Here is a 25604-nt window from a genome sequence, read left to right as displayed (position 1 = left end):
AGGATGATTTGATGGAATTACTGAGGCCTCCTCGTTTTCCACTTCTCCTAAGACAATAACATTCGTTTGATTTTATTCGTCAGATAATGTACAAGCGATTAAAAGAAAACTTACCAAACTTACATGTCCATACCTTACATGTCCATATATTACTTAATATATATAGTATATAGTATACATATAGTATAAAGGTGCCGTCTGGCTATCAATATATATTGTCAATATTTCAATGTTCTCAATTAGAAGACGAATCAATATGTATTGTCAATACGATATTGTCAATATTTATTGACAGACCACATCTTCGTTGAAAATATTGGAATATTGACAATATTACGGATTGTCCAAGGGAACCCAAAGTAATAGATGAAAGTAAAAGTAATTCTGGTGAATTCCGGTGAATTTCTGTGCCCTGATTGGGGTTTGGTTAGTTGGAAAATAGCAGCGCTGATTCGATCTGCAAAAATTTTATAAAAATGACGGTAATACTTTCGAGTTGATCCTTTTATTGTTGCGTCTTTTTCAATAATTATTCCTTTTTTTTCTTTAACCGATAAGAAAGATCTTCATTTAGACACCGGTTCAGACAACAATGGAATGAACACGTGCTTTTCTTATGTTGCTTAGAAATATGAATTGTATCGTTTGGAGAGCGGACCCTCGGAGAAAATGACAATGAACGAAGAAGAAGCAACTTATGCATTGAAAACGATGATCTACATCAGACGAATGGAAAACAAGGCGGCGGAATTATATAGATTGCGCTTGATCAACGGTTTCCTTCATTTATATTCTGGTCAGGTAGAATTTACGATTAGCCGGATTAACCGGACGTCGCGTCATCGCGAGAGCGACGATAACAAGAACAGAAAGAAGAAGAGAGCGAAAGAGAGGAAAGAGAGGAACCATCTGTAAAAAAGAAAACTATGTATTTGCGCAGGAAGCAGTAGCTGTTGGTACAAAGATGTCGATAATGAAAAAGGACAGTTTGATCACAGCTTACCGATGTCATGGTTTCGCAGTGGTATTCGGTATATCGGCACGAGAAATATTCGCCGAGCTGATGGGTCGTAAGACTGGAATTTCGAAAGGAAAAGGTGGATCTATGCACATGTACGGGAATCAATTTTTCGGAGGCGACGGGATCGTCGGCGGTCAGGTAGAGAAGTGTAACAATTGTCCTTCTTGATCGGCAAATTAGCTTCTACTTGATAGATACCGGTTGGCGCTGGGTTGGGATTCGCTCAAAAATACAATGGCACGGGTGGAGTTGCTTGGGCATTTTATGGGGATGGTGCTGCATCTCAGGGCCAAATCTACGAAGCATACAACATGTCGAAATTATGGAATCTGCCTGTAGTATTTGTATGCGAAAATAATAAGTACGCGATGGGAACGGTAGTGCAGAGACATTCGGCTAACACCAACTTCTACACGCGAGGAGATCTAATTCCAGGGGTGAAGGTAAGGAAGAGTGGAGAACAAAGAAGGGCAACGCGTTCGTTTCTTCCCCGTGTTTTTCTTATTTCAGGTAGATGGCATGAGAGTGATGGATGTTCGCGAAGCTGTGAAATTTGCTAGAGACTATGCTCTTAGGAACGGTCCGATTCTTCTTGAGATGGTCACCTATCGGTACTTTGGTCACAGCATGAGCGATCCTGGCACTTCTTATCGTACCAGAGACGAAGTGAAGAAAATACAAGCTGAACGAGATCCTATCGAGTTATTGACCAAATTGCTCGTGGAGAATGGTGTGAAAACCGAAGCGGAAATTCTTGTAAGACCGCACGCGCGTGTCCGTCTCACCTTCCGTCCGTTACTCTTTCCTCTTCTTTTCACTCTCGCTTGATCCCAACCCACTCCCTGTGCATTAGGAAATTAGGAAAAACACGTACAAAGCAGTGGATGAGGAAATGGAACAAGCTAAAGCCGACCCATACCCGGAGATGTCGGAAATCGCAACGGATGTTTACGTGAAACCATTGGAAAAAACGCGCGGCAAAGCACCTTGGGAAACTCATTAAAAACGGAATCAAATTTTTCCTCCATACCCTTCTTTGTACTGATTCTAGATCTATCAGTAAAATAAAGTAATATCGAATCGAAGTATTTTACGTCACGAAATTGGTCGAAATTTATAGAGAAAGAAAAGAACACGTCGTAGAGTATGCTATGCGAGTGGCTATGTTTGTTTCTCACTGGTTTTCTTACTCCGCCAATTGGAATGATCAATTAAAACATATCGCGCTGCGTCAAGTCACGATCGAGAAAAGGAAAGCATGAAGCAAGGAGAATAAAACGTGACGAAGACAGAAGGTTATTACAGCAAAAGGGAACGGTTGAAATGGAGTGAGTCAATCGTTCAGAGGAACATTGTATGTATATATGTATGACAGAACGAGAGTAAAAGAAAGAGAGGGAGGAAAGATTCCAGCGAGTAGCGTTAACGAACGACAGCGACAGTCAACGAGACAGTCTTTGCGGGAGCCGCCTTCGGTTGCTCCCACGTGCAGTTCAGCTCGTTGAATCTTAACGAGCTTACATCGAAAGGTAATTGTACGTTTTCTGCGTCCAAAAGATATTCTTTAAAAAGATTTCGTTTGGACAATAAAGTTGTCGATTGATAATAGCGATCGAGTCGAGCAGCACAAGTGACAAAACTTAAGAGAATCATGCGCAATGTTTATCGCGAAAAATGAAGCTAAATCAGATAAATATCAACTGTCCCTCGATACGACGATTTAAAACGATTTAAAATACGACAGTAGACACAGCAAAGAACTTACAGGTGAGATTGTTTGACCATCGATTCCGTCATACGATAATCACGACTCAGGATTTGCTTATCATTTGTATTTTATTCGAATGTTAGAACAAACATAAATGTTTAAAAACGTCATTGAACGATGTTGTTTCGTTTGCTCGATCAATGACATTGGGATTAACGTCACTAATCCTTTAAAAGGGAGAAGGTACGGTAAATCATATCGAATCAGATCGAATCGATCAGAAGTCCTATGCTGTCATGTCCAAAAGTGTCAAACTCGAAATCATAATTAATGAAAGCAAATTCCGTTGAACATGACACAAAATTATTATTCATTCTTCCTTTCTTATCGCTTATCTTATTTAACCACATTTCCTGATGAATTTCAGTAGGAGTGATGGTACGATAACTATTATATATACGAAATCGTTGCTAGGAAACATATTTTTTTATCCGACAGATCAACGATCGAGAAAAAGAGGAAAATCGAATAAGGAACGAAATTACGATGGGGCTCAACGCAGAGGTTACTGCTATTCTTCGAGGTAAATAAAATGTTAACAGACGTCACATATATATTATGTATATATATATATATATTTATTACTGTAATCGTTTTACTTAACATCGATCGGATTGACATGAAACTACATACGTATATTTATTCACGATAGATGTAGTGCAATTTTTGGAATGTCTCCACGATGTAAAACTCCCAATGAAATTAGAGAACATTCGAGACAATTTATTGGTACGTTCGAAAGATACGCTAACGATGTTCGTAATAGAGAGAATCGGAAGACCGGCATCTCCAGAACCGTATTTAAATATGAACGCAACCGGATCGAAAGGTTTGACGGCAGCTACACTGAAAACGGAAACCGAGCTTCAAGAATACGTAGGAGCAGAGGAATACCATGAGATGCAAAAGCCACAGCAACAACAGGATTATTACGAGACCTTTCAGGGTGTCGAATCGACGAATAATACTATTGTACTCTCGACTCATGAAACGATCGATAATATTCAAAATAAAGAAGAAGAGGTTAAAAATACGCTGATGGACATTTACGCGAATTTCTCAGCAACGGAAACGAAAAGTAAATGTAAGATGTGTGGCCCTCTTTATAGGAAGGAAGGAAAGAAATTGTTCGTTTTCGAACAATATCGAGCCTGTTGGGTTGGTAAGTTGAATTCTCTCGATGATCGATATCGATGTGATCAAAACACTGCATGTAACGGAACAATTTCTATGCAAATGCGATAGGTTTGGTTGGATTGCATCTATTAATTTACGGAAACGATCGTGACAATCGGCCGTGCACGATTTTGCCAATTCAGGGCTACATGGCACGACCTGCTCCAAATGCAATTCCTCGAGACCAACGTCGAAGCGAATCTACTTTTGAGATTTTCCGTCCTGGTAATAGAACTTTCCAGGTACTCAAATATTTCTCATAAAATATACTATAGATATAGAAATGGAAATAAATGAAAAGGTTAATAAATTGAATGTAAAGTTCAACGTTATTTCAGTTTTCTGCAAAAACTCGGAAGGATATGGAACAATGGATAAGGAAAATTTGTGAATTAGGAGGCGAGAAGAACGATTATAAAGAGACAACGAAACAAATGGACACGAACATCGTCGCAAATGGTGCTACCAAGCAACCGAATGACCAAGAAGACTCGAATTGTAGGCAAGAGCTTGCCGATAAATCTTCGACCGATCCAATCGTTGATCGATCCAATGAAGATACTAATGAAGGAAGAGGACTAGATGATTCTCAAGAATCGGCCAATATTTCTATTCCTTCGCCTACCACTGGCCCTTCCGAAGCTATTGTTTCTATTTCTTCTCATCCACGTTCCTCGACTCCTCCTCCGTTACCAGCTCGAACCTCCCGAAAATTACCGATGCCGTCCCCTCAGCGTTCGTCTTACGAACTTCCTGACGAAGAGGAAGACGATATTTACCATAAGATCGAAGATTTTAGAGAGACGATACAATACGCAAACGTCAGAAACAAACATGAATCTGATGAAAAAGGGAAAAAAGGAAATTTTGAAATTGTTACGAAAAAATCAATTGGCTCGCGAAAAGAATTAACGTATGACGATACCACCGATAACATTACAGCGTTGAAAGATAAAGTTGTAAATGAACAAAGTAAATTTCTATCGTACGATCATGGCGAGGTGATTATAGTAAATTTCGCACACGTTTATTTCTTTATTCGTTCTTTTATTCTTACCTGCTCTGTTACTCGTTCTTTTTTTTTTCTTACTTTATCATCTACATTTTTATATTATATTTATGTATGCATTTCATAATTACATCATCTTCCGTATACAGACTGTAATTCGCAACTCAAAATCGATCAAGGTTCGAACAACGGAGAAAGTGGAGGAGTCGGCAAAGTCACCGCAAAAGAAATCGTTTTTGGACAGAGTGAGAAGTAAAAAGGAATCTCCGAGAAAAATTGAAAAAAAGACCAAGTATAAAACTGCTACCTCTCCATCGCCGCCGCCGGCGCCGCTCTCACAACTTTCATCGTCATTGGCAAACAATCAGGAATCATCGAGTTACTACGATGACGTATCCGAGTTGATAAATGTTGAGCAAGAAATTAACCGTTTGGAGGAAGAACAATCAGAGTATACTTGTCCACCTCCTCCCAGGCCGATCTATGTGAAACCACCGATAATCGAAAATGTAACCGATGCGGATGAATTTTATGATGACGTCGCGTATCGCGATAAATCACATCAAGTAAGAATTCTCTATCTCTTAATCTTTCCGTTTTATTTTTTCTCCTTTGATGTCGCTTGCTTTGATAGCATTATTTTTAAAGACATGTTCAATAAATTTACAGCAAATTACAAAGAAATCAAATCTCTTTCACAATCTCGTTCGCACGGATGCTGATCGGCCTGCTTTCTGCGAGAACTTAGACGTCTCGCAACAATCATTCGAAGATAACGAGCATTATAAAATGCCACGACCCGAATCGCATTATCCTAGATGTCTTCCTGTTGATCAACAAGTTGACGATTTGTATGACGACGTTGCTATACTCGCAGAGTTTACGGCACGACAAAAGGAAGTTCTACATAACAGAGATAACGAGAACGCAACAAGATCGCAAATCAGCCCCGAAAAAAAGTCGTGGAATCGATTTGTTAGCGGGAAAAGATCAAAAACGGTTGATTCAATGGTTACCGAAACAAATGGCCGAGTTTTAAACGAGACAGAGGATTCATCGGATGACTTTGGCGAACAACACAATTCTTCGAGAATGAATACCTTTCAAAAATTGATTAGTAGAATGGAAAACTCTCTTGGCAAAGCACCCTCTAGGACAACATCGTCAATATTATTAAATAAAACAAATCTCACAAAATATGTGTAGCATAAATAATAATTCGAAAAGAAACGTGTATTCACAGTTCACGTATTCAAATATATGACCAAAGAAATAATACGTTAGTATATTTAAAAGTAAGTAGTATATTTCAATATATCTGTATTAATAATAATCTTTTATTTTTTAAAATAAATAACATTCATTAACTTGCATATGTAATCCCAATATGTGATCCCAATACGGATACACGATCGAATTTATAAGTTTCAATGATGATAGATTTCATTCGTTATTTATAAGTTGTACTTTAAAAAGTAATTATGCCGAATACATTTGATCGTATCGTTTTATCCTATAAAACGCTTATTTATTCGCTGGAATGTCCATCTCTGTTTTAAAATTTTTCTCATACGCGTGGTATAAATTATCGCAAATATTAATCACTGCTTGTATAGAAGAGTTAAATACATCGGTACTATATTTCTGAAATGCTTTTAAATGTATACCTGTCTTAGATTCTATGTAATTTATAAACAATTCCGACTGTTTCGAATACAATGGAAGAATCACAATTATCAGTGTGAGTGCTAAACCAAACAGAAAAAGCCATGAGATCATGGACATAAAAAATCGATGTGCATTTCCTAGAACATCAATCAAAATATTATAAAATACTATTTGCATTTCTAAATTGTTCAGTACAACACATTTTGGTACATTACCTTTAGTTTCATTTTTATTAGCTTGGTTTCTATTGTGCGTGGTTATCAGAGATTCTGTTTTGTCTTCATCTATTAGCGATACCTCGCTCGATTGAATAGATCCATTTCCATCTAAATTTTGCTTATTATTCTTATCCAATTTCTTCTTCTTTTTCCTTCCTCCTTTTTTTGTCGAAACAGTACCTGTTTCCATATTTGCTATAAATAAATGTGTTAACAGTGTCTAATATGTAGGAGCTATTTTAAGAGACTGGTATATTTTAATTTTGGATATTACCTGTAATGGCATTTAATCTCCGTAATTTTTCTTCTGCGATAGTAAGTTTCACATTTGATAAATAAGTGACAATGTTACGAGCACAAGCTTGGCATTCACTCAAATTACTACAAGGGCCAGCAACACTAGCCACAGCAGGAGTTAAAGGATTTTCCTTTAAATCTAACCATCTTAAACTTTTTAATTCGCTTAAACTAAGTGGTAATCTGCTTATCTGTAAGATCATTCTATTATTATTTACATGCTTAACATTGTTGTAACACAGTTTAACACTGTTCCAGTCTTTCACATAAAAGTCATGTCCTAAAGGAATTTCTTTCCGATGTTTTGATAGCATCGCAGTTAGTTTCTCCGGTGTCTAAAAACTGAAACTGAGTTTCAGAGAAAGAAATTTCTTTTGTCACTGCTTTTATGCAAAAGCTTCAAGCAATATATATGGAACAGTCTCAAGTGTGACAATTCAGGCTATGAAAGCCTCAAATCTCTTATTATTTACATGATCTAAATTTATTTAAAAAATTTATAATGTAATATTTTGTATTTACTTGATTTGCATAAAGATCTAAATGTTTCAATCGTCTCAGTTCTCCAAAATTTTCAGGGATTTCTGTCAACATGTTTCTACTAAGATCTAGTATGACTATTTGCTTAAGTTCGACAAAAGTATTCTGAAATAAATTATTAATAAAATTACTTTAAAAAGTAATATTACACTAAGTGAAAGTAACAAAATTAAAAGACTTACAGATAAAGAAGTTAAAAGATTATTTGATAAATCCAAATGTGTTGCTTTTTTAATAGTTGCCTGAGAAATATAAGACACACATTTTAATACTTTAATGTATACAGTGGTGTACGTTTTACAACATAAAACGATATAAAGTTATCAAATAAAATATATGAATGAGATTTAATAATTTATCTGACATTTGTCAGATTAGGTAAAATATGTATGTATAAGTTTTTGAACGTACAATTTCTCGAATAGGCACCTCTTTAAGGTCACATAAACTAAGATCTAGCTTTTCGTCTTTTAATCTACTTTTAACTTTCTTTAAATTCATTTTGGTACTGAACAAAAATTAATCACACACAAACGTCTGGTATTTGTGATTTTTTGTGGCGTCACTTTCTGGTAAAGAACATATTGACACAAAGTTGAGGAGATTTAATATCACATATTAAAACGGTAAAATATTTTTCGATCTGTCAACTGAATGATACAAAATTTTATATTATTAGTAATGAACAAATTTTTAATAAATATGTTTGTACACACGTGGCTAATGAAGACCAATACAAAATCACCACGCATATGTCATTTTCAATTTTCGACTTCTATCTAACAATTCAGTAACTTTTAAAGTCAAACGACTGTTGGCAGTACTTGTTAGCGATTGTAGTGAATTTAGAACTATCATAAACGTAACGTGACGCATAACGTGACGCATAACGTGACGCGTCTTACAAGCTTGCAGTAATGGTAATGAATTCGTTTCTATACATTTATAGCAGTTATGCTTATACTTGAAAAGAAAAATTGTTAAGTGAGGAGTCAGGACAAGTTCAGATTGTAACGAGAATTTTTGGCAGGCAAGGGGGAATTAACAATCACGATTTACTTGATTCTTAAGATTCACAGAAATTTTGATTTAGTGTGAACAGCTTTTATCTCGATTTGTCTACTTTTAGGTTAAAAATTAATTCTATTCAAAATGTCTACACGGTATATGAAAAAAGTATATGGAAGTGATGTATTATTCGAGAAGGATAGTGAAAATGAGAGTGAGATGGAAAACTCGATAATTGGCAACGTTAAACCAAAGACATTCAACTTCTTTGATGTAGTATGTGTCCAAATATTTTAATAAGTATCTTTCTGTTTAGGACTTCCATTTTGTATCATTACCATTTAAATAATATTGTAATCAAATTTTTTCCTAATTTTTTGAATATTTATTATTTAATGTTACCATGAAATTTATTTTCCTTTCTTTTAGTTGAATCAAAATTCTGAAATTAATGAGGAAGAAAATGAAGAAGAACAAGCAGTGGATGAAAATAGTATTGATGAAGCTAAGCGCAAGAAAAAAAAGAAAAGACGAAGAAAATTAGAAGGTTGTAAAGCCCAAATTGTTGAATCAAAAGAAGAAAGTATAGATGAAATTGAAAGAACAGTGAGGGAAGTGAATAAATTACTTGGGGAACCACTTCCAGGTTGTAGCTCTCAAAGTACAGATAATTTTCAGTGGAGCCAACAAAAGTCTAAAGAGGATACTTTGTTAGTGCAACATAAGCACTTAAATCCGTATAATGAACTTAAGAGAATTTTTGGTAGCAAAACAGTGCAAGCGGAACAAAAGTATGTTTTTAATGAAATGTGTGTTATGTAAATAGATATGAGATAAATAGTGTAATTAGACCTTGTACCATAAATAATTACTTTCAACAGCAATAGAAGAAGTAGAGGACGTATGGGCCATTTAAAGAAAACCTGGTTGGTTTCTGCTAGAGATAATTGGCCACCAATTAATAAATTTGGCCTTTCAATGTCTTTGGATCATACTATACAAACAACCAATAATGTTCAATACTTTGTGTATGATCACAGTCCATCATACAGACAAGTACAATTAAAATTTTTAGAAGCTGTTGAAAGCTCAAATCATGAAAGTATTCTTGTATGTTATGTTTCAATTTAAATACTATATTTATTATGAATACATAAAAAGTACTTGAAATAAATCAAATTTTCATAATGTCTTCTTTTAGAGTATAATCAACATGCATTCTTATCATGTAGATGCATTATTACAATTAGCCGAACTGTGTAAACACAATGATGATTTAGCAATGGCTGCACAATTGACGGAACGGGCTTTGTACTGCTTAGAATGTGCTTTTCACCCACTGTTTAATTATACAACTGCTCTTTGCAGACTAGATTACAGGAAACAACAAAATCGTGCTTTATTTATAACTTTATTTAAACATATTAATTTTGTTGGTGGACGTGCATGTTACAGGTAAAAAAATAGAACTTCTTTAAACCTCTAATAACGCTTTCTTTAATTTTCTCTAAACTTATTTATATTTCAGAACAAGCTTGGAATTTTGTAAATTACTTTTGTCACTTGATCCAGAAGGTGATCCATTAGCTGTGGTTCTTTGTCTTGATTTCTATGCTTTAAGAGCAAAGGAATACGAATGGTTTATAGAATTTTGCAATCTTTGGGATAGTACAAGAAACCTAACACAGTTGCCAAATATAGCATACAGTTTAGCTTTAGCCCATTTTTATTTAGGCAACATAAGTACTGCTAACGAATTGTTACAAAATGCTTTAATAATGTTCCCGGGTGTATTGATGCAGTTACTAGAAGAATGTGGGATACAATCTGATGAAATGGTATTTTCATATTATTATAGTGATAAGCAAATGTTTCAATAAATTTTTATTTGAAATTAAAGAAAAATTAGAACCTATTGTACGAAATTGTTTTGCAGGTACGATCCTATGATTTCTTTAACACTAAAGCAGTACTTTCAACTTCACCACCTCTAGAGAAGCTACAAAATTTATACGTTGATCGTAACTTTCGCCTATGGAAAGATGTAGATCTTTTACCATGGCTACGTGAAAATGTGCACACTGTACTATGTCGTGTTGATTCACAAGATGATTATGTAAAGTATTGTGAGGTAAAACGGAGAAAACGTTACCAAGGGAGATTACCAAAGAATATTTTGCGACATATTATATTGTCTGATATAAGAAATATCAGTGTGAACTTTCAAGAGGTATAAGCACTTTTATGTTGTAATTTTCAAATTTTTTCATCTGTACTACATTCTTGTATGAAATACTAGGTACAAATTGATGGTTCCATTCTTTCTCATGATCCTCTACCACCTGTGGATAGTATTGATATTTACAAACGTCCTGCCACAAGTACAAGGTCAAACAGAAATAATGCTGGTTTTTTATCTCTCTTTCTTTCGTATTTATCCAGGGATATTGGTAGAAATGTTGCGGAAGTTCTTGAAAATACAAATTTATCGTAAGTATCTAATAGTATCAGTTTTAGTAATGGTGATAGCAATAGAACTAACAACAACAACATCAACGACAACAGTAATAATGTTTAAATTAACATAAGCGGATAATTATTACAATATATAATGTTGTGTAAAATTTTTAGCTATGATAATGATGAAGAAACATAAAATTGATTCAACTATTAATTACTGATTATATCGTGGAATAACAAGTCAGAGTTCAGGAAGTTTGCTTTCAATTAAATAACATAAAAATGAAGTTAATATGTGTATAAATATTTTTCAAACAACAGCTATTTTTATGAAAATAACATACATTTCATGGCAGGTAATATATATAATATTTAGTAATGAACACTGCAAAAATTATAGTCCTTTTCTATTATTATAACTACTTTCATCATCATCATTATCACTATCATAGTTGTATAATATTTTATTATATGTACTTGAAGCTTGATATACTCTGATTATATTTATATATTCATACGTAGTATGAGGTTGTATACATTGTACGATCCTGTATGCTCTATTGTAATTTTTTGGAACTTTTGATGCAATTATTACATACCCAATTTTTGCGAAGTTTTAAATAATAAAAAAGAATAAATATATATATATATATACATACACATATACATACGTATATATACACATATATTAATAAATAAATTATATTGTTGAAATACTTGTATCAAAGTGTTATTTGTCAATTATCATTTATATTTTGTTGATACATGAGTTCATTATATATAGGATAATGTAAAGCATATACTCTGTGAATGTAATTCATTAAAAAAGAATTATTATTTTCAAGTTGTCTTATGTTATGTACAGATCTATACAATTATCTTGTATTATCATTTTTATTGACTATTCCTAGTCATTGTTTCTAATGCAGTGTTACCTTCATCTTTTTGAGAGATTTTCCCTGTATCTTTATTACATATAAATATCGTCATATATTATTGTAATAATTAATGAGCATAAAACCTTTTTTGTGTGCGTTTACTAGTGCAATACTGGGCGTTTACTAGTTCCTCTGTAATTATTTCAGTTAGCAATTATATAATAAAAACACCCATTCCATCTAATCAAATACATCATCATTTAAGATAAAAAATTAGAAATTCATCAAATTGTTGATAGATCAATTAGCGTTTAGAGGGACCATTGGTCCATAATAATGTAATTCCTTTTAATGCCACTTGTATTCTTATTTATTTTATACCATACTATGGAATACGGGATTATAACGACAAATTCCAGGTCCATATTCTTGATAAGCTTTTTTGGTATGACAAACTGTATAAAATTCTGGATCGCTAGCTAATAACGCACCTCCGTACCATACTGCCCAACGTTGTTTGTGATGCGATATAACATGAACATCTATAGGTTTTGGCTAAAATAAAATTAAACATAAATACTAGGCTACTCTTCTTCTTTTTTCATATTGAAATATATAAAAATATATATTACCGTAATAAGACTTCCACTTAATGTTTCGCTAAGTTTGAGACGTGCATCGACAATTCGTTTTATATCACGTTGTAATCGTCTACCAAAGTCCTTGAACATCGTAGAACCACCCGATAATACAATATTACTATATAATGGTCTTCTAACGTCTATTGGACAATTTTGAATTACATCATCTACGATTTCGCTTAGTGGTGTCGTGAAATCTGGATTAGAGAACTAAAAATGTGATAATAAAATAAAATGTATATGTAACAAACCTTTCATGTTTTATAACTGAATTTATATGCTTAAATTTAAATGGACATACCTCAGGATGAAAGAATATCTCTGGTCCAAGAAACCTTTCATATCCAACATCTACTACAAATGGTTGCTTTGTAATACTATTGACACCTTCATATTTTTTTATTTTAGTAGGATCACTATCGTATTTAGCAAATTCTTTTGAAATATCGGGACATATATAGCAATACTTCTCTTTTATTGCTTTAGCTGTTTCTAATGATTGTTCAGGTGGAATTCCAATTTCACGTTCTCGTAACAAACTTTGAATGAAATATGTAATATCACGACCGGCAATAGGAATGTGTTTTATACAACTTCCTATAACAAAACCTTCTGCCTAAATGACAAAATAAATTTGTTAATTGCAACAGGTTATAGTCTATGTTGTATGTTCATTTTATAATTTTATATTCTTCTCCTTTTATACATACCACTGGTATTACGTGAGTTACGCCATCTCCACTATCGACAACAACACCCGTTAATGTCCTATCCTCTATTGTTTTAGCTGTCCAAGAGGCAGCTAATGCTAATACTGCTTGTACAGCAATATAAAGACCTGGCACATTAAATGATTCAAACATTATCTCTGCTGTATATTCCCGATTCTCTGGAGTATTTAATGGTGGTTCTGTGAGTAAAAAGTAATGATCTTCAGGTTCTGCCCTAAGATATTTGAAAATACATTGCTGTAGGAATTTTTCCATTAAATCCCAGTCTTCCACTAATCCATGTCTAACTGGATACTAAACAAAATTGAGCATAAATTATAAGATAATTTGAAAAATATGTATTTCAATAAAAATATAACCGCATACTGATGTATCTACATACTTTCACAGAATAACCAGTCGCTTCAAAAGCTTCATCTCCAATATAAGCATCCAAATCTTCGACCCCTTTAGTAACCCTTCTGGCATTATTATCTCCAACCTTTGCAGTTTCTTTAATAGCAATTGCAGAAGGAATTATAAGCTGAGGTTCCTTATTGCCTGCAAAGCCTAGCTTTGTATATCTGTAAAGTTACAAATAATAATGAGAAGATATTTTTTTCTTTTTGATAGAATAAATAAACAAAATATATAATTACTCTATTACTAGTACATATTTGTTTCATTAACTACTATATATGTACATACATATTGAATTCAAATTTTGTTAGAAATAGTAGCTTTACTAATGTAAATTTGTAGCTTGTTATTATTGAATGTAAATAACGAATATTAGCAGCTATGTTTCTAACAATTAACTATCAATTGATAAGACAGAAAAAGGAATAGTTAATTATGTTACATTTTTTTTAGTATAATTTATTTAATACGTAGAATGACATGTGTCATCAAGTCACGCTTCAGCTCATTTATTTTAGTTGAGATTAATTTTTTAAATTACATACCCCGTACCCACATCGATTACACATGCAGGTAGACGACCAAGCATTGTGCCCTTTTCGTTTTGATCGGTTTTTGCTTTTATTCGAAAGAAAAATATCTTCACTACAATACAAACTGAACACTCATCCGTTCCAATTAACCACACCTCGCTTTACAGATAAAGCAGAAGTGCACTTTAAGCGGCGTGTTCATTGAGCGAAATTTTCTTTGATAGATTGTCAAAAATGGGAATTTATAGGGAAGATCATCACAATATCTACAAATAACCGGTTTTATCGTAAAGTTTATTACATATATCTTGTTTTAAATTTGTTTTTTAAAGACAATCGAATATTATAATTAACAAAAGATCTTGTATACTTAACGAAATAATGTATTATATATTGGCGAACTGGTATCAAAGTACGCAGTCTAGCCGGTTACTACCAAAAGGTTCCGGATTCGATTCTCGGCGGGTGCACCGGTCTTTTTAAAGGATTTATTACATATTGTAATATATAATTAACTTTATTCGCCAATGGGCTTAGCCACGCAGGAACTACCGGGTGATACCCATAAGAACTAACAGCAAAGTCAAAGCAAGCCTGCGGTTTGGGCACAAGTTAACTGACTCGTAGTGGGTGACCGTGTGGTGTTGATACGAATAAGAGAGAATGAGGATGGAAAAAGAGAAAATTTGAAAATGAGAAAAAAGATGACGAAATTCCGAAAAGACCTTTCCGTTGGATAAAATAAGGGACAATTAACCCCTGCACACTCCACCTCTTGACCTCAGGAGAAATTTTAAATGATCGATGCGTGTATATACAATGTGCCCACGAATTCTGTCTATTTCAAATATCTTCGTTATTGCAAACAGTTCGCAAAAATATAAAAATATAGGATTTAAAGGAATATATAATATTATGGTAGTTAGCGGTTTCTTGATAAGTGGATGTATACAGGTCAAAAGTCATTTTTGTTTTTTTAAATGGAATCATGTTTTTTAATACGTTAATTGACCGATCTCGGTGTTTACAAAAAATTACTAACCTATTTACATATGTTGAAAAACCATTAGTTTTCATGTGTTAAATATGACAAATTAAAATATCTTAAACTAATAGTTTTTCGAGATAGATTAATACTTTTTGATGGATTGATTAACATATTAAAAAATATATGATTCCATGCAAAAAAACAAAAATAACCTTCGTGTCTCCTCTACGCATCCATTCGTCAAGAAACCGCGATTATCATATTATGTATTCCTCGAAATTCTATAATTTTTATTAGAAACATTTTTGTTTATTGTTTGAAACAACAAAGATATTCCAAATGGATAGAGTTCATACGGTTTGCATATTTACATGTATGGTATAATGTGTGTACATATGTTTATCATGGGCTCCAAATCCACAATAATTATTTAGACAGATATTAAATAGACATATATTTTCAATATTAGTGGTTATATTGAATGGCTAATTGTTACATAATGATAATTTCATTCAGTTAATGATAAATTGCAATGTAATACAATTGAAAGAATCGCCCATTCTTATTTAATATTGCAGATAAAGAAGAATATTTATTGCTGGAAAAAGAGGAATTGGATGTAAAAAAAGAAAATGTGTGTGTGAATACATACACTGAAATATACATATACACTATGTATTATAACATATATGTAGTATCAATATATAAATACAAGAAAATTACATAAAAAAGAAATACAAAATATTATTTGAATCTTACATTATATGTATCACTTTCTGAAAGAATATTCTTGTAGTATAAATGCAAATGTAGTATAAATGCAATATAGTAAAAATGCTTTTGCTAAAGCAGAAGAGGCTACTTAAATATTTCTTATATCTATTTGTTTATGGCAATGTTTATGGTATTCACAGATCTTCGCGTTTCGATTTATTTATATCTTGGTCGTTAAATATAGTCGTAGAATTTTCTGTATCGCTGATGTATCCTTGTTCACCAGTGTAATGCGTCGGATAAATTAATAAAGGATTTGCGGAAAGTAATATTAAATTTCGTTTTGTATAATGTACTTTCCAATCATCCCTATATATAAAAAGAATAATGATAGTAAAATACGATTAAAGTATTACAAAAGACTTATTTAAGAAAGCAGCATGAGAAAATATTTTATTAAGTTTCCCTTCTTTTACCTAGGATGAACATCAGATAATATAGGAAGATATTCATCGACGGGTAATAACTGTTTTAACGGCATTGCTTCTATTAGTTTCTTTGCACCACTTCTAGATAAAATATATCCTAATGTCCAGTAACTGTAACCAGCATGTACCAAATATTTTGATCCATCGATCCAAGATTCAGCATTTTCTGCTAATCTTTTTCTTCCCAGATAACTAATATATAACAAAATAGAATTTCATATTTAATCAAATCAAATTTTATAGTTAAGTTTGGTATTAAAGAAATTTTCTATGTATTAAATACTTACACCAAATCCCACTCAAATTGAAGATCTTTCAATTCTTTTAAAATGTAATTTACTTTTTGACGGAAGAACGGTTCGAAACGAACGTCGTCTTCTAAGACAATAATGCTTTTAAAGCCATTTTCTATTACCTAATATAATTTTCCAATTGTTTAATATAATTTTAGTGTACTAATTTAATAACTTGATTACACAAATTTGGTGTGCAATTACCTTATTCCAGATATTGTAATGGCTTAAAAAACAACCAATTTCACCCATAGTCATTGGTCTATAATTATTTTCCTTATCATTAATTGTTTATGTTAGTTTCAAGGTATTTTTAATACCTTATTTTTCATTGTAACTTACCGATTATGATAAGGATCAGTGTATCCTGCCATTATCTCTATTCCCAATTTTTCAAGAACAGACTGGTTTAATATCCTGAATAGACAAACGTGTAAATTATAATATAAAGCTATTTATAATGGTATTGAAAACTGACGACTTTCAATCATTATTAACAAGAATATTTTAACATAAAAATGAAAGAAATATACAAATATGTAGATTTACTAACGTGTTCACGACTTACCTACCATCAACAGCATCATGTGTTTCTACTCGAATTCCAAGTTCTTTAAAAAGTTTGTGCATTCGCTCGCGCCTTTCTGGTCTTCTTAAAAGATTTATCATATAAATGTTGTCCACTTGCAACGTATCCTCGGTAGGATATTGTACAAATCGCTCGAGATGCTTTGATAATGGAAGGTAATTATTGTCGGCTGAGAAAAAATAAAAATTTCATGATGTAAGGTATAATTCAGTTTCCTTTTTCACGATTGGTTTAACTTACATAATATTTCTGTCTTAATATTGGTTAATCTTTGTAGATCTTCAGTGACCGTTTCTTTTTCTTCCAACGGAACCATGATGAAGCCATAAATATTATCATTACAAATAGATAATGGTATATCTAGTATAAATAGGAGGAAGAAAAGATTACTTATGGAAAGCGCCCAAAAATGAGAAAATTTTATAAAAACTTAAGCATTAGTTTACCAGAATTATTAGCACCGACGGCAAAAGTTATAATGTCGTCGATAGGACCGCTGTACTGATTCAAATTTTTTGGATCATATGTTAAAAAATCCGAAATATGTTTTCTTAAATCTATAAGGACGGCGCTATGAATCATAGGCACGTTGAAACATCCTTTTATTTCCCGAAATAAAATGGGTTCATACTTTTCTGTTCGTAAATAGTAGAAATCACTGGTCACTCCAGCCCAAAAATTGCTATATAAGCCATCAGACTTCAATAACGGGGCAACTACAGTTTCGTTTTTCAAGATTAATTCGTTAAGAGTATTCGGGTTTGTTAGAAAAACATCTGCATCGAGCATCTAAAATTGAATATAAAAAGAGGGAGAGAGATTCATACTAGACAATCAAAAAGATAATTTTTTTAAAAGCGTTACTCAATAATTGAAAATTGTAAAACCTTATCAAAATTTAATAAACATGAAAAAATGAGTTTTTACCCAAATGAAATCTGCCCAAATATTTCTTCCAGCATGAAGTGCCTCTTCGCGTAAATTTATCACATGTAAAAATCTTTGTGGTGACCAATGGGCAATTTCATTTTCGTCCTCGAATCCGTTCGATTTTTCATCAAAATTTATTTCAACTCCATGATACTTGCTCCTTTCATTTTTTAGCCATGCTGATAATATTTCGATTGAGTTATCGATATTATTATCACTACATATCCTTCAACAAAGTATGTAATCTTAGTTGTTACAGCTTAAAAATAATTCAAAAGTATTGAGAAATATATATATATTAAATAAGTAAAGCATCTATAATATTTAAAAAGAATTTAAATATGATATATCGGTATATTTCAACTTCAATTATTGCTTCTGTATTAACATATTTTACATAAAGTGATCAAAAGATATTAAAAATGTTTATAACATTCAAACGCATTATTGCTATTAAGCAGTATTTGCCCATTAATTTAAAATTGAATCCAACTGAAATGCTTTATACTCGAAGATAATATAATAAATATAGATTTATTTCTTACTGAAACTAAAAATTATTCTTTATTACTGTTTTGGTATTGTAAAAAATTGCATTTACTTTCAATTTTGCTCATTTAGTCAATCAAAGATATAATTCTACTCTTCTTATGTATGTAATTATACATTATGATTTCTACAATTGTCGTTTAACAATTTTGCTGGAATAATAAGGTTAGAATATATGTATACTTACCACAGATGTATTCGTTCTTTAGGGTAAGTCAGTTGTTCCAAGAAGGTTAAGAAATATGGTAATGTATGTGCTTTGTTACGTACTAAAATTGTTATTAAAACTGTCGGATTTTTAAAATTTTGCTCAGAAATTTCAATAAACACGATAAAACATACTAAGATAACACGAAAAAAATTCACTAATTTCATCTCCGTTTCGAAATTTATTAATATCTTTTACCTTTGATTGTTTATTTATTCACGATAACATATACAATAAAAGATACAGTTCCTAAAAGCGTTGTCTTCACCATGTTATTCATTAGATTAGTTCATCTCTTCTGATATAATTTTACTACCCACATGTGCCCACGTGAAAAACATGTAGTCGGCAAAGCAGTGAGTTGCTGTATTTTTATACACATCCGATTATCCGTAAAAGACAAATATAGCAAATACATATAATTGCTTAGACGTGTTTACGATACTTTGAATTTACAAGTAGGAATACAGAAAGTATGTACAAATTAATTTGTGGGAGAATTTGTAGAAAACCTACTTCGATCCGATGATTTGTAAATATGTTGTAAAGCTTAACATTTTGAACAATTTTTTTCTATACATATAACCGATGGTCGGCTTTAGTTTCCGAGGTATTTTCAAAATACTACCGATATCATTATAGTGTGTCTGCCTATAGTTGTGCATCTGTGGCAGTGTATGCGCCAGTTAGATTGCCGGTTGCCGGCTTATCTTTTGTTTATAAACGAGAGTCCGGCAAGCTTAAAGGCCCCGTGACAATTATCATATGCGAGATTGCAAGAAATGTCTATTATAACTTATAACTCAATTAAAAATAAATATCATCAATGTATTTGGTCTAGTTTTGGGTTAATTTTATCATCGTGGCAACGCTTGCGTGAAACGATAACAATTATTCTTTACGTAAAATAATATCAATTATTCAATGGCCTTCTATTCTTTTAATTAACTTATTATTTAATGCAAGCGTTGCCATCAGGCGGCCGGATTGAAAAAATTAACATAAACCCAAACCCAATACATTGATGGTATTCATATTTAATTGAATTGTAACAGACATTTTTTGCAACCTCTTATATGCAATCGTGCACGGAGCCTTTAAGTTCACCCGACTTACATATAATATAAGCAGTCAGCGGCTGGCAATCTAACTGGCGTATACACTGCACAGACGCACAACTATAGGTAGAAATACACTATAGTGATATCGACAGTATTTTGCGAATATCTCAGAAACTAAGGTTGAAAAAAATAAGAAAAAGTTGTTAAAAATATTGATTTCTATAACATATTTCAAAATCATCAATATCGAAGAGGAAGTAGCTTTTTTCACAAGTTTATCAATTCGTGGGATAACTAATTTTTGTGCCACTATCTTCCTCTTGTCTTTCTTTAAATTTTTCATTCATATCGATATGATATGATGGCAAACATTAATTTGATCTAAAACTTTAACTGCAACATTCACGTATATATCGTAAACAAAAGATTAAGAGAGATGTTTTTTATATAACCCAAGAAATTTATTTGCAGTAAAGATTATTTCTAACCATATTAAAACCCACAATTTTTTCTTTAATAATTTTGCTATATAATTAAAAACAATAAAAACATTTTCAACGGACATACTAAATCAAACGTCGATGTTTGATAAACATATACACGAAAACATCTTCCAAAATAATCTTTATTTACTGTTCCCTTTGTTGACAGATATTTTACATTATTATTTATTCTTATTTTTATTATCTTATTTTTTTATTACTTTTTTCATTACTTTTTTCATTACTTTTTTCATCACTTTTGTCATTACTTTTTTCCTTACCTTTTAATCTTGATGTATAACTAAGCTTTAATCTATCAAAATCTAATATCATAATACCTAAATCACCACTATATCTATTTTTAGCTATCTACAAATATATATACACCTTTAGATAATTAATTTTCTTTGTTATACATATTTTGCTTTTATATACATACTTGCAAATATTTTTTGCCTCGAAGACTGCTGAGTCTATTATCTTGAATAATAAGCACGTTATCTGCCTCTTGACTTGCTTTTGCACTCCCAAAAATCGATGAAGTTGTTAATTCTCCGTCGGAACGTTCTTTTCGCGGATGTATTATTATGGTTACATGACAATTGTACATGGTAGCGAAATTTCTAAATTTTGCTATTATTTCATCTTGTTTCCAAAACCTAGAGTACAACCTTATTATTTTAAATGAATGAAAAACATGACTTACATGGATGTTATTCTATAATACCTGTCCACGTATTTATTTAAATCATTACTTGTTCCCATCATAAACTGAACGTTATCAATTACGACGTGGGCTATGTCGTGTATGTATGTTGCATGTTCAACTGCCTATAATAAAAAAATATCGTAACTTCCAATTTGGATAAAGAAAATCAATTTGTACAATTATATTTATACTCACATCCATTACTACTTTGATATTTTGTTGGCCATGAAATGTCATAAAATAAATCGGTAATTTTCCAAACTCATTTGCATATGAATCAAAATTTTCGAGGTTTTGATCTAAAGGTACTCCTGCCATTTGTTGTAGCATTGTTCTTGCTAATCGTGCATTTCTTATTTCGAAACTGCCCCATAAAGTATTAACACCTTGCATTGCCAAATCTAAGGAATATTCGCTCATAAAGGTTGTCTTACCACAGCCTGATAGGAACAAAACATTCACTTATACAAAAATATTACAGTAAAGATTGGATTTATAAATATTACATTATACATGTATTACCAGTTGGACCTGTCAATACAGTGAATTCACCTCTTCTATGACCTTTCAATATACGATTTAAAATTGGATATCGCTTCCATTTTACTCCTTGTACTTTATCATTGTTTTGCAAATCGCTTAAAATTTCTTCTTTAAGATCTTGAAAGGTAATTATACTTTTGTGCCATAGAGGTTGAGCATTTTCAAGAATATGGTTGAGATTATAATTCATTTCAGCAGCCAATTTTGGTCGAGGTTGTGAGTCTGTTGGTCTAATGAAATAACATCGCTTTTCATTAAATTTTTTTGCGAACTGTTTAGCAGTATACCAACTAATTTCATCATTCCCAAACCATAAAATTAATTTTTTAAAAGATTCCATGTATGGTAATAATTGTTGAGGTAGATTCCTTAAATTATATGGAAGACATATAATTAAATTTGCAGATTTCTTTGATATTAAAGCTAGCATATCATCTAGCATTCCTACAACTACAGCACTATTATCATTTTTACTATGGTACTGCTTGTATTCTATACATCCACTAACACCAAAGGCAGGAAATGTTTCTTCATTTTGTGGATTGGTTGAAAATGATTTATATCCAACTATAGAATTGTTTAAACCTACTAATGGAAAATATAATACATTCCTGGTCTTGTTGTAGAAACAGTTTAGCTGAGACAGGACTTCTTGTGAAATGTGCTACAAAAAAGTTATTTAAAATATCGTTATAACTAAGAATATTTGGTAATTTATTTTATTTTATTACAGGAAATGAAAAATTGTCGAGAACAGTTTTATATTCTTCAGCAGATAAATATTTAATGCTTTGGCAATCATTTGTCACATCTTTCCAAATCTGTTGAAAATTTTCTTTCATACGACATCTATTTTTTAACATATTGAATTCATCGAGCTTTTCATCTGACTTTTGTATTGATACAAATTTCTCCAATAAATCCCAAGAACCCATAGATTTACACTTGTCACACATAAAAAGACCTATGATAAAAATTTGTTAACTACATACTTGGAATTTTACCACAAAATTAGTTTCATAATTTTAAAATTCACATACCTGTTGTTTTATTTACATAAAGCTTTGACTTTTTCTTCACATTACTACATATAAGACAGTCTGTTATAATGCATGTGTATCCTTCTATAATATTTGAACATTGTTGCTTGAGAAAGTGCTTTAACTGTGATACAGACATATGCAATAAAGAGTTTCCACTGTTTATATGCAAATGCTGCTTATTGTAATATTTAATATATTGCCTTTTTCTAGTACAAGTGCGCAATAACTTAAGCATTTTAAATGTACAAAACTAACTATTTACTAAGTATTTCCCCAAATAGAAAGTAAAACTTATATCAACTAGTTGCTTTTTGTATTATGTCCATCTGTGCATAAAATTTATAATTTATATTTGTCAAGAACAAAATTAATCATACAAATTATTTTATGTAATTGTCAATATTAATAAAAATTTATAACTTGAAATTTTGATTGTAAAAAATGTATGAAATTTCTCGGTCATTTGAATAATATAAATTTAAACTCTGATTATAAAAGAGAGAGAGAAATATAAAATATTTAATATTTTCTAAATATAACATTAGCATATTTTTACATTAATATTTTTTTGTTTTATTTAATTTTCTATTTGTATTTGATTTTTTAATGGTTATATATGCTCTCGTATATGTAAAATTGCATACATTTATGAATTTGTTGTTTATTCCATGACAATATGCAATGCACGTGCTTACTGAAGCATGCAGAGACATCTAATGGGCAACTAACGAAATGTCTATGAAAAAGGATTGAATACAAAGGATTGAATATATGTATAAAATATATATAAAATATGTATAAAATCACTGTTTGAATTCACAAAGAACGTAACAAACCTCTAATTTGTCTCAGTTCAGATAATATAAGATCTGACAACTATGTTTATGATTGTTATATTTTTATTTATCACTGTATGATGATCATTAACAGGAAAATGTATTTTAATATATATGCATATATATGTATACATTTTTTCTACCCTTTGCTACTACTCGTATTAGGATATGCATTACGTGTTAATATCTGAAATACTTAGTTTGATATTTGAAGTACTTTACTTTCTTGTTGCGTATGCGTGTGCGTGTCTTTCTGGGGAGGTGTGTTTCTGCGCGTGCGTACATTTGTGTCTCCTCTTCAGTGTTAAATAATTCTAAACTATATTTAGCTAATTACAAAGAGTGTATTTCTTATACATACTTTATTCTGTGGTAGAATATTGTTTTATTGAATATGCTATTAGGAATGTAAAAGCCTATTATATTTCTTTAACATTAAATTATTTATTACAATGAAATGCGCGTAACGGTGTACAGAATTCTATGATATATAAGAGGAGGAAGTTTGTTTTACATTTATGAATTAAGTTATTAGTTTCTTTTCAAATATCCTATACTAAATCAAACAAAGAAAAATATGTTACATGTGAAATCAATTACAATTAAAATGTAATCTTTTTAAAAGTATTTATTTATTATACTTCATTACATATATTAAAGTAAAACTTTATTAATAATTAAATTTTCCTACAACAATTATATTCTTTGATATAAATTTCATTCAAATGTGATGTAATATCAGTTTAAACTTTTAAAATACATGAACAATAGATAACAATAGATAACTTATATCATTGATAGACAATATTCTTCTATGATGATCCATTGTCCTCTACAGGAGAGTTATAAAATGAGAGTTTAACTTCTTGCCTACGAATAAAACAAAATAACATAAATGCATGTTCTTTGTAGGTTAAATAAAAAGAAGAATTAATGTATAGTACTATATTATAGATGCATAGTATTAAATTTAAAATTAATATAATAGGATAATCCTGTTTTGTATCATTTTTCAAGGTTTAAGATGTTAATTCAGACCTTTTAAGATTAAGAACTACTAGTATTCATTTTGATATTACCTTTCGGTAGTGTCATTAGTTGCATTATCCGCATCTGTTAATATACCAATTTCATATACCATTGCTTTTATGACATATCTATGGTATAAGAATAAAAGAAAGAGAATAAGTAAAAATTAAACAAATAAGTATAAATACACGCAAAGAATTTTTAATATTATACATAAAATATTCTTACAAGTCATCACCAACTGAATTATTTGATGTATTATTCGTTAACATAGTAGTTGTTGCATTATAACTCGTATCAGACACACATGACGTTAACTGTACAGATATACAAAATAAAAACAATGATAAGTACAATATTTGGGAAGTTTTAGAGCCTCGATCAGTTTCACTGTTACACAACATTTTTAATAGCACCTTTGTATTTCGAGCAAGAACTTTTATAGTGAATGTTAGAGTCTTGTTAGCACCACCCCCTCTACTAAAGTTATGACTACAAGATACGTCATGATATATATTTTCATCTTGTTCATAAGTAAGAGTGGAAAATTTGTAAGACAAAATTCCTCATAAATTGTGTACTTGAACCATATACATGTATGTACATGGGATATAACAGATATTTAGTATTTGTGTATTTGAAAATAAATGGAAAACAAGGATCAATTTAAATAAAATCATAAAACTATTACTTTACAGGGTAGACTATAAGAAAAATTTATATACAAATTATCAATTATAATAATCTAATTAAATATTTAAAAATGTAGTATCTGTACAAGTTATGGACTTCTTG

General features: G+C 31.3%; 8 protein-coding genes across 21 annotated transcripts; 3 read left to right on the top strand and 5 right to left on the bottom strand.

The window, feature by feature from the left end:
• Window positions 1–404: 404 nt before the first annotated feature.
• On the top strand, window positions 405–2106 carry LOC100647849 (pyruvate dehydrogenase E1 component subunit alpha, somatic form, mitochondrial). The gene is made up of 6 exons (XM_048407159.1): window positions 405–482; window positions 628–801; window positions 941–1159; window positions 1216–1464; window positions 1532–1777; window positions 1875–2106. Exons 1-6 carry the CDS (start codon window positions 477–479, stop codon window positions 2022–2024), a joined length of 1044 nt encoding a protein of 347 aa, XP_048263116.1. The 5' UTR covers window positions 405–476; the 3' UTR covers window positions 2025–2106.
• A 303-nt stretch (window positions 2107–2409) lies between these two features.
• LOC100647732 lies at window positions 2410–6495 on the top strand. 8 transcript variants are annotated; one of them, XM_012309801.3, is made up of 8 exons: window positions 2410–2550; window positions 2631–2788; window positions 3157–3312; window positions 3442–3951; window positions 4035–4207; window positions 4304–4966; window positions 5124–5540; window positions 5623–6495. In XM_012309801.3, exons 3-8 carry the CDS (start codon window positions 3276–3278, stop codon window positions 6178–6180), a joined length of 2358 nt encoding a protein of 785 aa, XP_012165191.2. In that variant the 5' UTR covers window positions 2410–2550; window positions 2631–2788; window positions 3157–3275; the 3' UTR covers window positions 6181–6495. The 8 variants fall into 8 exon arrangements, with proteins under 8 accessions (XP_012165191.2, XP_020719650.2, XP_048263096.1 ...); XM_048407139.1 differs by having other exon boundaries at window positions 2418–2556; XM_020863991.2 differs by lacking the exon at window positions 2631–2788 and having other exon boundaries at window positions 2415–2550; window positions 3228–3312.
• Window positions 6290–8473, bottom strand: LOC100647380 (leucine-rich repeat-containing protein 59). Of its 2 annotated transcripts, none has more exons than XM_012309808.3 (6): window positions 8109–8473; window positions 7880–7939; window positions 7680–7802; window positions 7135–7348; window positions 6858–7040; window positions 6290–6779 (listed from the first exon to the last, which is right to left on the bottom strand). In XM_012309808.3, exons 1-6 carry the CDS (start codon window positions 8196–8198, stop codon window positions 6499–6501), a joined length of 951 nt encoding a protein of 316 aa, XP_012165198.1. In that variant the 5' UTR covers window positions 8199–8473; the 3' UTR covers window positions 6290–6498. The 2 variants fall into 2 exon arrangements, with proteins under 2 accessions (XP_012165198.1, XP_012165197.1); XM_012309807.3 differs by having other exon boundaries at window positions 6858–7052; window positions 8109–8472.
• Window positions 8474–8539: 66 nt separating this feature from the next.
• On the top strand, window positions 8540–12625 carry LOC100646906 (transcription factor 25). 2 transcript variants are annotated; one of them, XM_012309800.3, is made up of 9 exons: window positions 8540–8617; window positions 8827–8981; window positions 9135–9496; window positions 9587–9815; window positions 9907–10160; window positions 10234–10543; window positions 10642–10935; window positions 11005–11195; window positions 11337–12625. In XM_012309800.3, the coding sequence occupies exons 2-9, from the start codon at window positions 8850–8852 to the stop codon at window positions 11359–11361; spliced, it is 1797 nt and encodes a 598-aa protein (XP_012165190.1). In that variant the 5' UTR covers window positions 8540–8617; window positions 8827–8849; the 3' UTR covers window positions 11362–12625. The 2 variants fall into 2 exon arrangements, with proteins under 2 accessions (XP_012165190.1, XP_012165189.1); XM_012309799.2 differs by having other exon boundaries at window positions 8593–8727.
• On the bottom strand, window positions 11977–15319 carry LOC100647262 (actin-related protein 3). Of its 2 annotated transcripts, XM_048407146.1 has the most exons (7): window positions 14723–15319; window positions 14360–14613; window positions 13798–13978; window positions 13395–13709; window positions 12986–13300; window positions 12676–12894; window positions 11977–12598 (listed from the first exon to the last, which is right to left on the bottom strand). In XM_048407146.1, the coding sequence occupies exons 2-7, from the start codon at window positions 14401–14403 to the stop codon at window positions 12419–12421; spliced, it is 1254 nt and encodes a 417-aa protein (XP_048263103.1). In that variant the 5' UTR covers window positions 14404–14613; window positions 14723–15319; the 3' UTR covers window positions 11977–12418. The 2 variants fall into 2 exon arrangements, with proteins under 2 accessions (XP_048263103.1, XP_003396264.1); XM_003396216.4 differs by having other exon boundaries at window positions 14360–15319.
• Window positions 15320–15994: 675 nt separating this feature from the next.
• Window positions 15995–19708, bottom strand: LOC100647026 (glycosyltransferase 25 family member). Of its 2 annotated transcripts, none has more exons than XM_003396214.4 (10): window positions 19086–19708; window positions 18347–18575; window positions 17866–18208; window positions 17660–17779; window positions 17399–17588; window positions 17173–17247; window positions 17035–17092; window positions 16825–16952; window positions 16526–16729; window positions 15995–16418 (listed from the first exon to the last, which is right to left on the bottom strand). In XM_003396214.4, exons 1-10 carry the CDS (start codon window positions 19271–19273, stop codon window positions 16244–16246), a joined length of 1710 nt encoding a protein of 569 aa, XP_003396262.1. In that variant the 5' UTR covers window positions 19274–19708; the 3' UTR covers window positions 15995–16243. The 2 variants fall into 2 exon arrangements, with proteins under 2 accessions (XP_003396262.1, XP_012165187.1); XM_012309797.3 differs by lacking the exon at window positions 19086–19708 and adding an exon at window positions 18951–19064.
• Window positions 19709–20774: 1066 nt separating this feature from the next.
• LOC100647146 (mitochondrial DNA helicase) lies at window positions 20775–24053 on the bottom strand. 3 transcript variants are annotated; one of them, XM_003396215.4, is made up of 8 exons: window positions 23781–24053; window positions 22942–23270; window positions 22633–22865; window positions 21881–22565; window positions 21554–21798; window positions 21377–21480; window positions 21089–21308; window positions 20775–21018 (listed from the first exon to the last, which is right to left on the bottom strand). In XM_003396215.4, exons 2-8 carry the CDS (start codon window positions 23177–23179, stop codon window positions 20851–20853), a joined length of 1893 nt encoding a protein of 630 aa, XP_003396263.2. In that variant the 5' UTR covers window positions 23180–23270; window positions 23781–24053; the 3' UTR covers window positions 20775–20850. The 3 variants fall into 3 exon arrangements, with proteins under 3 accessions (XP_003396263.2, XP_012165185.2, XP_012165184.2); XM_012309795.2 differs by having other exon boundaries at window positions 24003–24021; XM_012309794.3 differs by lacking the exon at window positions 23781–24053 and adding an exon at window positions 23589–23690.
• Window positions 24054–24398: 345 nt separating this feature from the next.
• LOC100647618 lies at window positions 24399–25271 on the bottom strand. Its single transcript, XM_003396219.4, has 3 exons — window positions 25038–25271; window positions 24860–24937; window positions 24399–24650 (listed from the first exon to the last, which is right to left on the bottom strand). The coding sequence occupies exons 1-3, from the start codon at window positions 25211–25213 to the stop codon at window positions 24593–24595; spliced, it is 312 nt and encodes a 103-aa protein (XP_003396267.1). The 5' UTR covers window positions 25214–25271; the 3' UTR covers window positions 24399–24592.
• Window positions 25272–25604: the final 333 nt, after the last annotated feature.

This window comes from Bombus terrestris, chromosome 7, assembly GCF_910591885.1.
Source record: "Bombus terrestris chromosome 7, iyBomTerr1.2, whole genome shotgun sequence".
NCBI lineage: Eukaryota > Metazoa > Arthropoda > Insecta > Hymenoptera > Apidae > Bombus > Bombus terrestris.
Note: the sequence above shows the minus strand (reverse complement) of the source record. Positions and strands in the feature narration are given on the sequence as shown.

Coding starts and splice junctions, on each gene's coding strand:
- LOC100647849 (XM_048407159.1), top strand. Junction 802..940: donor TTCATTTATATTCTGGTCAG/GTAGAATTTACG, acceptor GTATTTGCGCAG/GAAGCAGTAGCTGTTGGTAC. Junction 1,160..1,215: donor ACGGGATCGTCGGCGGTCAG/GTAGAGAAGTGT, acceptor TCTACTTGATAG/ATACCGGTTGGCGCTGGGTT.
- LOC100647732 (XM_012309801.3), top strand. CDS start 3,276: ATGGGGCTCAACGCAGAGGTTACTGCTATTCTTCGAG. Junction 3,313..3,441: donor GGTTACTGCTATTCTTCGAG/GTAAATAAAATG, acceptor TATTCACGATAG/ATGTAGTGCAATTTTTGGAA. Junction 5,541..5,622: donor ATCGCGATAAATCACATCAA/GTAAGAATTCTC, acceptor TTATTTTTAAAG/ACATGTTCAATAAATTTACA.
- LOC100647380 (XM_012309807.3), bottom strand. CDS start 8,198: ATGAATTTAAAGAAAGTTAAAAGTAGATTAAAAGACGAAAAGCTAGAT. Junction 7,940..8,108: donor AGGTGCCTATTCGAGAAATT/GTACGTTCAAAA, acceptor TATATTTCTCAG/GCAACTATTAAAAAAGCAAC. Junction 7,053..7,134: donor GAGATTAAATGCCATTACAG/GTAATATCCAAA, acceptor TATTTATAGCAA/ATATGGAAACAGGTACTGTT.
- LOC100646906 (XM_012309800.3), top strand. CDS start 8,850: ATGTCTACACGGTATATGAAAAAAGTATATGGAAGTGATGTATTATTC. Junction 9,816..9,906: donor CAAATCATGAAAGTATTCTT/GTATGTTATGTT, acceptor GTCTTCTTTTAG/AGTATAATCAACATGCATTC. Junction 10,544..10,641: donor GGATACAATCTGATGAAATG/GTATTTTCATAT, acceptor ATTGTTTTGCAG/GTACGATCCTATGATTTCTT.
- LOC100647262 (XM_003396216.4), bottom strand. CDS start 14,403: ATGCTTGGTCGTCTACCTGCATGTGTAATCGATGTGGGTACGGG. Junction 13,979..14,359: donor GTAATCGATGTGGGTACGGG/GTATGTAATTTA, acceptor GTAACTTTACAG/ATATACAAAGCTAGGCTTTG. Junction 13,710..13,797: donor CGACTGGTTATTCTGTGAAA/GTATGTAGATAC, acceptor AATTTTGTTTAG/TATCCAGTTAGACATGGATT.
- LOC100647026 (XM_003396214.4), bottom strand. CDS start 19,273: ATGAAATTAGTGAATTTTTTTCGTGTTATCTTAGTATGTTTTATCGTG. Junction 17,780..17,865: donor CGTCGGTGCTAATAATTCTG/GTAAACTAATGC, acceptor TATTTATACTAG/ATATACCATTATCTATTTGT. Junction 17,589..17,659: donor TATTAAGACAGAAATATTAT/GTAAGTTAAACC, acceptor ATTTTTTCTCAG/CCGACAATAATTACCTTCCA.
- LOC100647146 (XM_003396215.4), bottom strand. CDS start 23,179: ATGCTTAAGTTATTGCGCACTTGTACTAGAAAAAGGCAATATATTAAA. Junction 22,566..22,632: donor TCGACAATTTTTCATTTCCT/GTAATAAAATAA, acceptor ACTTTTTTGTAG/CACATTTCACAAGAAGTCCT. Junction 21,019..21,088: donor GAGGCAAAAAATATTTGCAA/GTATGTATATAA, acceptor ATATATTTGTAG/ATAGCTAAAAATAGATATAG.
- LOC100647618 (XM_003396219.4), bottom strand. CDS start 25,213: ATGTTGTGTAACAGTGAAACTGATCGAGGCTCTAAAACTTCCCAAATA. Junction 24,938..25,037: donor AATTCAGTTGGTGATGACTT/GTAAGAATATTT, acceptor CTTATACCATAG/ATATGTCATAAAAGCAATGG. Junction 24,651..24,859: donor ACTAATGACACTACCGAAAG/GTAATATCAAAA, acceptor TTTTATTCGTAG/GCAAGAAGTTAAACTCTCAT.